This window comes from Camelus bactrianus, chromosome 27 (genome assembly GCF_048773025.1).
Source record: "Camelus bactrianus isolate YW-2024 breed Bactrian camel chromosome 27, ASM4877302v1, whole genome shotgun sequence".
In the NCBI taxonomy this organism is placed as follows: Eukaryota; Metazoa; Chordata; class Mammalia; order Artiodactyla; family Camelidae; genus Camelus; species Camelus bactrianus.
The window spans coordinates 29115124-29127335 of NC_133565.1; the positions used below are offsets into that span (position 1 = coordinate 29115124).

The following is a 12212-nucleotide window of genomic DNA, read 5'->3' on the forward strand; positions in this document are numbered from 1 at the left end:
TGCAGGAAGTGCGATTCAGATGAGCGCAAGCCCGACCTACTTGGAGCATGAATGGCCGGGGTTGGCTTCCGCATCCCTCTGACGTCAGAGCAAAGCACAGACCAGAGGCACAGCCTCCTTTCCAAATGGTTTATACTCAAACAGAAGAGAGAGACCCAGGATGTGAGAGGAGATACCCGGGGAAGCATCTCCCCAAGGCCCTGAGGTGAACCACCTTGAAAGAGAACCCCAAACCCAGTTCCTGGCACAGAGTCAGTGTCCCCTTGGTGTTTATTAACTGAATACATGATGGGAGGATTAAATGAATGAATTCAGGCCATATTGTTAATTGTTGCATTGAGAGTTAAAATACCGATCCCTTGCTATGTCCCATAAGGACCAAAAAGATTCTACAAGGAATCACGTTGAAGGAATTTCACTAATGACTAGAGATTACTTCCATCCATCAGTGGATTGAGAAAAACAAGATATAATACAATGCAAGGTCATTTATTCTCAGTGTAGAAACGCGTTCAGTTCAAGTAATAATAATAGCATTTTGAGGGGGAAAGCAATCTATGGTGATGGTATTATTACTGAAAACCTCTGTTCAAAAAATTTAAATTGTCCCCATCTTTCACCTCCTACCCCAAGCTTGGTTATTTGATTGGCTTTTTTATAGCCTACACAAGTTTGCCTTGTATCTCTGGATGTTAATTCAGAATCACTCAAAGAAAAAGCTGACAATATTGAAATCAGAAAAACAGGTTTAAACCTCGCCTAGAGCTTAACAAGGTGCTTTAATGCACCTGGATCTCATGATGGCAAAGCGGGAAGGGTACATTGAAACCAGGTGGCCCAGAGGCAGCGAGCTGGCTGGCAGATAGGGGTTCTTTTCTACCCTACTCCCACCCTGAGTGGCTGGGAAAATTTCAGTTGGTCGCCTTCCTTTAACAAGAAGAGAGCTTTCACATAAAAGCCTAGATTTCGGGCTTCTCTTCAAAATTCAGCAGCTCCTGTAAAAAGGATCCCATCTTCCCACGTGGCAGCAATTGGCCAGAACTGAGAAGCGGGTGTCCCTTAAGTAGGGTCTGAACTCCCCAGGTGACCATGTCTCTGCCTGGCCACCTTCAGCTGGTTTTATGTCCCGTGCCAGGCTCCTGTAGACACTGAGTTTGTAACCCCGGAGTCTAGTCCAACACTTCATTTTGCGGATGACGAAACTGAAGCCCAGAGTGAGACTTGCCCAGGATCAACGAGTTAGCAGGGCAGGCCAGAGCCCAGGCACCCCAGAAGGACACGCCTGGCGGCTCCTTCTCCTGGCCCCCGGCAGCCTTGCTTCAACAAGGGGCTGCACCTTCCTCACTGAGACACAGAGTCCAACTGCTTTGCGGTGGCTTACCTGTGGATATGGCACCAGGGAAGTGGGCCAGGATGAACCAGCCGACTGTCAGCATCGCCTTGAAAGAGACATCCGGCCTGTGAGCCGCTCCCATCCTGGCAGAATACTCCCTGAAACAGAAGCACCCTGAGTCAGGCCTGCAGCTTCCCCAGGCTGGAGTCAGTGTGTGCGAGGCAGACACACACAGAGACAGGGCCACATGCACACACGGACGCAGGGCCAGCGTGGGCATACTCCAGCCGGCCAGTGCAAAGTCCTCAGCTGCCATGACTCAGGGCTGCGCAGATCAGGGCACGCAAGCCCTGCCATCGTCCCGCCTGTGTCCTGCAGCTCAGAGACCCAGTGAAGGATGGAATTTCATCCTTGGCACAGGAGCTTGCCACCCTCCAGGATGAAGTTTTTTTCTTAAGTTAAAAAACAGAGAGACACAAAAATCACTCCCACAGAACATGAGCTGGAAAATAGATGCCACCAACTTGTTGTGTGATCTCAGATGATTTGATTAACTTCTCTGGGCCTCAATTTCCTAATCTGAAAAATGGGGATATGGACTGGCTAATTTGTAACCTTTACTCCACCTTTACCCATCTGTGCTTCTAAAACAAGTCTCGATACTAATGTTGAAATCCTAAATATGATGCTTATGTGTTATAAACCCTTTTAATATTACCTGTCCAAGAGGAAGGTGGGGCAGAGACAGCTGATTATCCCCCAATAACAATTTTTTTCCCTCCTTGTAAAAGAACCCGATTTTTATCTGGGTATATGGCCACCTAGGATAAAGGCTACCTTCTCCAGTCTCTACATTAGCTATGGCCTTGAAATTAAGTTCTGGCCAGTAAAATGGAAGTACAGTATGTGAATCCCAGGAAATGTCCTTAGGGAAGGCAGGAAGTCTTTCTTCCCTCCTTCCTCCTTCCCGCTGGCTGGAATATGGAAAAGATGGCTGGATCTTCAGCAGCTATCTTTGTCCGTGTCTTGGGAGCCATGCACTGAAGATGGCAAAGCAAGCAGAGGGAAGGAACCTAGGCCCTGACCCTGTGGAGCACCGAAACAGCCTGAGGCTGTGGATTTATTTTTATGGGTGACAGAATTAAATTTGCATTTTATTAAACTTCTATTTTATTAAAGCCACTTATATTTTCCCCTTTTACTCAGACAGAAGGTGAATATGGGAATCTGTCTAGGTAAACCTCAAGGCAGGAACTCAGAAAAAGATGCCAGATTCCCCTTTCAGAATATAACGCTACTCGGAAAATCTCTGTCAAGTCCTCTGCGCCACACAAGATTGCTTAAACGGGGCTTGGGGAGTGGCCAGCTCCGGCTTCCATGCCCATGTCCCCAGCTCCTCCCCGGAGCATGAAACAAGCAGACATTCTCCCACACTGAGAAAGGGGCCAAATCTATCTCACCCCATACAGGCTCCTCCCTCTGAGTGAGCTCGGGGACAAATCTGATCATCCCTGACCCTTCAGCTCCAGGTGAAGTGCTTTGTGTGAGCTCAGTGAGTGGGGGCAGGCAAGAGGGTCTGAAACAGAGCACACTGGCCCTGAGCCTGGGCCCTCCCGCACAGGTGTGCCGGGGAGGCGGGGGCGAGGGAGGAGACGGTCCTCTCAGCATCAATGCCTGCGGGGTCCTCTTGGCGGGCACCCTGCCTGGCCCAGGCCTGATTGGCAGAGAACAACGGGACCCATTCTAGTCGCCTCTGCAGGGTCACCGAAGTCACACGTCACTGCATCTGGGAATGGTGCCTTTCCCAGGGCCCCCAGAAGAGGAATGTCTGCTCTCATGCTCTTTGCAATAGAAAGGAGGGGACGCTGGAGACAGGAGTGTTCTGTGGTCCTTAGGGAAAGCCAGAGCCCAGCTCTCAAGTCTCCATCTGTTTAGAAAAGCCAAAGGTAGTTTGCTTTTTGCTACTGAGAAGCCCCAAATCATCCTGGGGCTCCTTTGGAGGGAACCTGGACTTTGGGCTGTGAGCTGGCAAAGGAAGGTGGCAGGCACCAGGCTTGGAGGGGCCAGGGGATGGGAGGTGATCTGGGTGCGGGCACCCCTCCTGCCCTAACTGCCGGGTGACCCTCATCCGGCATTTCCTTCTTTGGGCCTCAGACTTCCCTTGTGCACGGTAGGAGGCTGGGGTACAGGGACTTCGTGGCTCTGACATCTCCTGATGATATCCTAGGTCATTTCAGAGACAGAAAAAAAAAGTCACTCTCTGGATGGATGTGAAAACAATTCCACGTGGAAGGATAATGCTCAAAACCTCTCTTCCCTGACATCACAGAGACCTCCTGCTGGGTCTCAGCGCTAGACACATCTAAGCCACGCGAGGCAGAGAGCCCCCTGCCCACGAGGTGGCCCCACATGGCTGGGGGCGGTCCTCCGTGCTTTCCTGCCCATGAATGGCTTCCAGGGCCCGAGTACAGCAACCTCGAGAAACACTTTGTTGACGTGAATCCAAAAGGCTCTCAAATTTCACTTGGGAGTTCTTCACCGAGGGAGGACAGCTTTCTCAGTTGGCCACTAAAAGCTCTCTGGCAATGGGAGTTGGGGTTCGGCTTCTCTAGCTGGCAAGATATGGTCTTGAAACAGTTCCCAGCTGTTGAAGGCCTGGGAAGAGAGCATGTTGGCTAACAATGCTAGAAGTTTCCACAGGAAGCTGTTGGCTGGAGGCTGGCTGGACACTGCCCTTGCTAGGTCCCGATGGTCCTGAGCTGCCCTCCTCCTTAAAGGATGCAGTGGAAGGACTTGGCGGTGGAAGAACATGGACACACTTTGGGGGAAGGCTGGCACGCTGGATGCTCCACAAGTCTTCACAATAACAGGTTAAAGTTTTCCAGAAGCTCAGCATTCCCCTGTCCAGCTGCGGCTCTGGGCTGTGTTTGCCAGGCCTCCCAGGAACTCGGGGAGGGAGGGGCAAAAGCAGGGACAAGAGGCGTTGCCTGCCACCGTCTGTCTCTGCCTCTCCTCGCTGCCATCCTGCACCCCGGTCTGGGGTCTTTGCTCTTCCTCAGGTCACCCCGGGGCTGCAGCTGCCCTGGGGTCCAGGGTGTGTCACCTGCAGAGCAGAAGGAGCACAGGATTATGCGAGTGTCCAAAGAGGCCCCTGCGTCCTTGCCCGGACCTCCCCAGAGCAGCAGCACTAGCAGGTACACGCCCCGCGGCGCCCCCTGCCCCAGGCGGATGCAAGCTCCTGCCGCCTGCTGAGCCTGCACAGCGAGCAGGTGGCAGAGTTCAAAGCCTGCTCTCTCCTCCAGAAGTTATGCTCCTAATTCCTAAAGACTAAATGATTTGCAGTATCATCTCAAATTAGGAGAAGGCAGGAGCTGCTGGGATAATGAGAGGGAACACAGCCAGCACTTCTCCAACTTGGCTGCGCACAGACATTTCCCGGAGAGCGGGCTAAAATACAGACTCTGATTCGGTAGCTGTGGGGTGGGGCCCAAGGGTCACAGAGCTAGTAAGTGGCACAGTCAGGATCTTGAACCCAGGAGGTCCGGCTCCAGAGTCCATGCTCTGTGAAACAGGAACACCACCCCCACCCCCACCTACCTCCCAGCCGGGCACCCTGGAAGGAGGGAATGTTTGATTTGAGCCATTGTCGACAGATTAATGATCCTGAAAGCCAGTTGGGGTGAAGTTGGGGGAAGATGGCAAGAATCTCCCTCCAGCATCTCTTGCATCAGGAAAGCCTTGCTGCTCCCTCTCATCATACCTGGGTTTCTCGTTCACAAGCCCTCAGATCTGTGCCCTGGTTCCTGGTGGCCCCAACAGGGCTGTGCGGGCTGGGTCACCTGCACAGGCTCAACTCAGATCCTTTTCTAGATAAGAAACCACAGGCCCATCTCATTGGCTACCAGAAACCACGGAAACAGGAAGGCCAAGCCCTGAGATCATTCCCTCTGGACAGAAATCTCTGATGAATCTCAGAAAGCCCTTTATAACATTCCCTAACATTCTCCTGAATCAGGCAAGGGGCAGCCAACTCCCTGACCTGCCACTTACCCCAGCCCCGGCCCAGCTCCCCCGGCAGAGGGAGGCACCTCTTCTGGTCACCTGGTCCTGACACAGTATCCTCAGGGAGGAAAAGTAGGCAGGAGACGGGGCAGCCGAAGTATCCTTCTGGACCACAGGTAAACACAGGAAGATTCCCAACTCTGGGGAACCTCGGCAGCCCTGAGCTGTTTCTCAGGGCGAGACTACTATGCTAGGGACTCCAGGGACAGGGGTTTCCTCTGTCCATCCATTTCCTCTGAGAGGAGCATATTTAAAAGCCCCTTTGCTTCTGCGAATCAAACAACACGTTCTTCTGGCATGAGCTACACCTTAGAAACACACTTGCCCAGATCTCTCTCATTGCTGCAAAGACCGAAAACATTCCCCCAAAGCCCAGGGACATTCCAAAGCCTAGACTCTTCTCCAAAACAGTGCTTCTAATTCCTCAAGACTAAGCAACTTGCCAGGTAGCGTCAGGCTCACAAAATGCAGAAGCTGATGGCAACAGGGGACCCATTCCAGCCAGCCCCTGCTGCTGCGCCTGAACCATCTGGGAACGTGTCAGAATGCAGATTCTGGTCCTGCAGGTCTGGGGCGGGGTCTGATTCTGCATTTCCAACCAGCTCCCAGGCGCTGCTGCGCTGCTGCTGGGCGGCGGGCCATGCTTTGAGTAGCAAAGATCCAGTGCAGCCCCCCTCCTCCCTGTTCTACAGATGGGCAAACTGAGGCCCACAGTGCAGAAGGTTATTGCTCACATTGATCAGGAGCAGTACATGGAAACCTGAACCAGTGTCTGATAGGACAACTGATGTCTGACTCCAAATTATGGGACATGTATCACCTTCTCTGCCTCCCTGCTTGCTTGGGAGGAAGGGGGAGATGGGGAAGACTGGGCTCACCTGTTCCTGCCCCTGTCTCAACTGAGGCATCGCTTTAAGTCATAGTTTGGACAATAAACACTTGCCTCAGGAGCCCTTTATACTTCCAGAGTTTTAAATTATCTTCCGCAAACAAAAGATCTCCTTTGATAGGGGGAATTCCCAGCGGGGAGACACCTGCAGAGCCGAAGAGGAGAGATGCTGTTCCATGTGATAAGGGAAATTCACCGTCACAGACCACCCCATCCCCAAGCATATTTGAACAAATCCTGTCAGGCCCTCCCGTGCCACCACATTCAAATCCCTCATCTCATCACCGAATCATCTACCGGGGCTGGGATTGCTCTCCCAGGAGCCTCGTTGCCCTTGCCCGCATGTGGGCATCTGTCTGGTCTTCCCAGTCCGTCAGATGGATCCATAGATAAGTGAGCCTCGTCTAGAACGAGAGGGCACGTTCCACCAGCGCCCCCCCCCCCGCCTCCTCAGCTTCTTTAGCTTCCTTATACTCAGCGGATGCAAGTAAGTCTTCAGGGACAGGAGCGGCCACCTGACTTCAAGGACGAGTTGACCTGGGTCCCAACCCTGGCTTTGCGGGGCATGATCTGCAGAAGTGTGTACAGCAGCCCTGCTGGCTGGCGCTCCTCTCCTCTCGGAGGGCAAGCTCGTCAGGGAGCGCGGGAGGCTGCCCAGCTATGGGCTTTTATCCCTCGCACCCTGTCCTGGGCAAACTCGGCAAGGCTCAGCCATCAGAGCCCTGTGCCCGCCATGGCCAGCAGCCAAAAATTTAGGAGACGCCCAGAGTGGCCTGATCACAGAATTCAGTGACATTTAAAGGGAAGCCTCTCCTGGGACTGAGACAGAACTTGGAGCTGCCCAAGTCAGACCATGCGCTCGCTACACACCTTTCCAGCTGGTTGCGTGTGCTCTCCAGGCTGGGTGAGCGGTTGCAGCAATAAACACTTCATCGATTGTGTTTTTTAACTGAACATACCAGCATCGGCAGTGGGTTTGGCGCTTCTCCCGGCCTGAAGTTGCCCTCTGTGTGCCCACTTGTTTCTGAGGCTCTGGAAAGCTTTCTGCACCACCTCCCGGGCTGTTCTGCTGCCCCCGCCTCCATCCTCCACACTGAGCCCATGGGGGTAGGAGGACCCATTCCCACAAACAGCTTTATTTCAAAGAGCAGGAAATCAGTTCTAGATAAGAAGGTACGGCCGGTGCCGAGGAGAGGCAGACATGAGCAGCGCAGAGGGTCCAGTTCCTGAAGCACCTTCGGTGTGAAGTTAAGGAGTTTGGACTTTATCCTGAAAGCCTGAGGGGTCTGCAGGCAGAATGGAGGAGCCCAGGGGAACACCTGCATTTTATAAAGCGGCTGCTGGCAGGCGTGGAAGGGAGGGATGGGCGGGAACGGGAGTGCAGCCCGGAGGGCTCTGCCAGAGTTGGATTCATTCTACACATATTTATTAAGTGCCTACTGCACACTGCTTCTAGGCAGTGGGCCACAGAGGTAACAACTCAGGAAAAGACCCTGCCCTGGGTTAGGTTAGAGCTTAGTCTAGTGGGGGTGGGTGGGAGCGGAGAGAAAATAAAGGACAAATGAATGCACCCTGTATGTGCCTGATGGTGGTAAGAGCTTTGGAGAAACTCAAGCAACTGATGGGGGAGAAGCTGCCATTTCATGTGGGTGGTCAGGGATGTTCTCATTGAGAAGGTGACCTATGAGCAGAGACCTGGAGGAAGGGACAGGGCAGGGACGCCGCTGGGATATCCCAGCAGAGGGACACAGCAGGTGAAGGACGCCGGGCGGGAGCAGGCTCGGTGTGTCCACAGAGCAAGAGGCCGGGAGCAGGCACTGAGTAGGGAGGGCAAGGGATGGTGGTGGAGGGTCGGGGGGGGCACACAGCGAAACAGAAGGATGCTGCCTCTCATCACAGCGGGTCCCACCTGGCTCAGCGCTTCATCGGTTATCCAGTCGGGTAGGATTGGCTTAAATACACCCCGACAGGATGGCATTGTGTTTGCAGTGGTGTGTACTGGTTTAACACGTTGATCTACTGGTTTAAATGAATGTACAGTAGGCCTTCTATTCTGGGCAATGGCTTCAACATGGACAGCTGATTGTCACTGGGAGTGACGCCTCCAGGCACTGTGCCTAGGTCATCGTGGACCGCATGGGCCCAACTTACATCTGTTGTCAAGATTCTAGTGCCCAGAAGGAAGAGGGTCATGTGACACGGTCTAAAAAAGGCTGCCTTCTAGCTAAGTGGGCCACACGGCACTCATCTGGAGAGGAAAGATGTTCTCGAAACCGTAGGGCCGTGGAAAATCTTTACTGTTAATAGAGCAGTTCTCAGTGTGATTCTGTTCTGTGTTCAAATTACTCGTACTGTAGAGCAGTGGTTCATAAGCGCCCACTTTCTGATGTAAAGGAAGCAAAGGAGGGATGGAGGGAAGACGGGAGGGACTGAGAGAGAGAGAGAGATTTCTGTGCAGATCTTGACAAGCATGCAGATCATATCCTTACTCCAAGGATTCTGATGCCTTGGGTCTGGGCAGGACCCAGTCATCCAACATTTGCATGCACCCCGGACACCCTGGATGACCTTCGTGCAGGCAGCGCCCTTTCAGAGGCATGGGTTAAGACCCGTGTTTAGGGTTCTGGCACCTGGACTGTGAACTAGGGGCGTCCTTCAAACTGGAAACAAGGACCTCTGTAGGCAAAGGCCTTCTGACCTGAACAGAATGCTCCTGCTCCAGGGACAAGTGCTTTCAGGAGAGGCAGGGTCCTGGAACAATTTCACAGCAAAAAGTGATGAATTTGGGTTTTGCCCAAGGGGAGAACCAGTCTTAAAGCCTGCTGGAAGAATGTGCTTTATCCCAACGGACTGAGACCGAGGGAGAACTGGCGGCAGGACGAGGAGAATCCCGGGAAGTGCGGAACCAGAACATGGACGGACCTTGGGAACCCACAGCGGGCATCTGTGGGTCTCACTTGCCTGCTTCCCTTCTCCTGCCCTCAGCACCTCAGTCTCCCTTTGGCAACCATCCCTCCCTCACTCTCAGTCCCTGTGGTCCAAGTGGGGCTGACCCACCCACCTTGGCTCCTAAGGTAGACATGAGACCCAACCTGACCAATGGATATATTCCATTTCCGGGCTGCTGGGATGGGTTCAGAGACAAAGAAAGGGGGTGCGGAACTGTTGGGATTGCTGGTTCTCATCCCACCATGGCTGGCATGCCTGGAGTTGCTGGGGCTGTCTTGCCTCTGTGCTGGGAGAGCCTGCCTGAGAACAAAACTTGTACAGAGGAAGGCAGAGCCGAGAGACAGAGACAACACTTGAGCACCCAGATCCAACTCTACCTGAAGCTAGTGCTGCCCCTGGACTTTTCAACTGCCTGAGCCAATAAAGTTCCTTTCTGTTTAAGCTAATTTGAATTGTGCCTTTGACATTTGCTATGGAAACAATCCTAATTAGTGGGGAGCCAAAGGGTGAGGATAAGATGAAGGTTAGTTCTTACAGGTCTTTTTGCTCTCATAACAGGTCCATGTTTATCAATGAGGCTTCATACTATTTTACTGGGAAAAGAGACTACCTTTCTCCAATTACGGCATATCCCCAAACATGTGTGTCTCTAGGAAAGGTGACCCACATTAGGAAAAATAAGTCACTACTACCACGATGGTCCAGGACTTCCCTGTAGGATTCTGTAAGAAGCATCTATTGGCCTCCTCCCCACCCTGACCCCAATCCATCTTTCACAGCCCAGTCAGTGTGGATCACAGCACATTTTTGTTTAAAACCCTCTAATGGCTCTGATTACACATAGAATAAAGTCAGGATTCCTCACCCAGTCCCACACAGCCTGGCCTTCTCTCCAGCTTCCTCCCACACCTCCTGCCACATTGGCCTCTTTGTCATTTCCTCCAAAGATGCTAAGCGCATTTCTGCCTCAGGACCTTTTCACATGCTTTCCTCCATTCCACCTTTCCTCAGGTCTCAGTTTAAAGCCCTGAGGGAGATCAGCCAAGATGGCAGAGTAGGAAGACCCTGAGCTAACCTCTCACAAGTGCACCAAAATCACAATTATTTGCAGAACAACGATCAAGGAAAAGTCCTGTTCTTAGAGATGATTTTCCTGACACTCCCTTCCCATCCGAAGAAGGTCCTCTCTGTCAATAACCTTCATAATGTCCCAGTTGCTCTCTTCCCTTGCCATAGTTTATAATCATGTATCTTCTTGTGAGTTTGCTTACTGTCCATAAGTTTCACGTGGGGAGGGATTGCGGCCACTGGTAGGGCTACTCAGAGTGTGGTCCAAAGATAGGCACCATCAGCATCACCTGAGAGCCTGTTAGACAGGCGAAGGCAGACCTGACTGTTTCAGTGCATCTCTTTCCCTCTCCCTCTTCCCCCAGGAGCACTGATGTGAACCAGTAGGGCTGCCAAACTCAGGACAAAGAAGGTAGGCCATGAAATGTTCCCCAAAGCACCGGGGGCCCCAGAGGGCTGCCATGAGAGCCCAAAGACCGGCATGTGGCCCACCGGGGAGCCCCCTGGGGTTGGACACAACAAGAGGCCAACGTGCTGGCACCTGCTGCGTCTGGACGCCGGGCTGGAACGTCATGAGGCAGGACCTGGCAGCAGTTCAGAGAGCGCAGCCTTCCTCCCAGCTCCCGTTCTCAGGCTCACACAAACCCAGGAAGGGCAGAGACAGGGAATGTTTGCACAGCAGATAGACCTTCTCCACTCCTCCCTCTGCCTGCCAGATTGGAGTCGAAAGAGCTCGCTTGATTTTGGTTCAAGTTTGGGCCAGAGTCCTCCTTTGATCTGAGGGGCTTGTCTTCTCCTGGGTTATTTATTTGTAGAAACCACTCTGGTTTCCTACAACTTCAAATACACCTACAGGAAACGACGCCAGGCGGAGTCCCGACCAAGGTTTGTTTTCCTGCCCTGTGTGCCACCGGCTCCGTGTGCCTGGGATTGGTTACCTGTATTCCTGCACGCAGGTGTGATTTGCACCCTTGGGCTATGAAACAAAAGCCTGTGATCTTTGAGGGAAAAAAATGGGCTGTAATAAAACCTGTTGGGGAGAAGTGACTCGAAATCAGCAGTCCTGGCTCGTCCTGGGAGACCCTGGGCAAGGCTCCTCCGTAAAAGGAGACCAGGGAAGTGCGCATTTTCATGCTTACTCACGGGTCCCCCACAGGGGCTGGGACAGAGGTGAGTAAGGATGACAGGGCTGCTAGGAGAAGCTCATGAACCAGCTCTGAGCTCTGGGAGCCCCTGCTTCACCACTAGGGGACCCTAGGGCTCCACATAATTGCTTCCCCCCAACATTTTATTATGAAAAATTTCAAACATACAGCCAAGTTGAAAGAATTTCACAGCAAACACCAACATACCCACGACCTAAAAGCTACCAGCAACACTTTGCTTACATTTGCTTTATCACATCCCTGTCCATTAATCTATCCCTCTATCCATCCAGAAACGGATCTTATTTTTAGATGCATTTTAAAGTAAATTGCAATGAGGAGGATATAGTTCAAGTGGTAGAGCACATGCTTAGCATGCACAAGGTCCTGGGTTCAATCCCCAGGACCTCCTCTAAAAATAAATCAATAAATAAACCTAATTACCACCCCCCTACACACATAAATAAATTAATAAATAAATAAAATTTAAAAATAAATAAATAAATAAAGTAAATTGCAAGCACCAGGACCCTTCCCCTAACTACTTCAGCATGCCTATTATTATAAGCTCAATATTCATTTGACTTTTTTAATCATTTGAGGTAAAATTTATACATAATGAAACACACAAACCTCAAGTATACATTTGCTGAGTTTTGACAAATGCATCTACCTGTGCAAACCAAGCACCTAGCAAGGTATAGAACATTGCCACCCCCTAGAAGGCTCTCCCACGCCCTCTCCCAGCTAATTCCTTCTTGCAAGA

At 51.9% G+C, this 12212-nt stretch overlaps 1 protein-coding gene across 4 annotated transcripts in view; it reads right to left on the reverse strand.

The window, feature by feature from the left end:
- Nucleotides 1-12212, reverse strand: part of CEMIP (cell migration inducing hyaluronidase 1) — a 142082-nt gene that overhangs the window by 64326 nt on the left and 65544 nt on the right. For 2 of the 4 annotated variants that reach the window (XM_074353969.1, XM_010955155.3), the window contains one exon: nt 1382-4436. In XM_074353969.1, coding sequence (XP_074210070.1) covers nt 1382-1649 — 268 coding nt within the window. In that variant the 5' untranslated portion in view covers nt 1650-4436. Of the gene's footprint in view, nt 1-1381; nt 4437-5093; nt 5175-12212 lie in introns of those variants that run through there. The other 2 variants (XM_074353970.1, XM_074353971.1) reach the window with 2 other exon arrangements.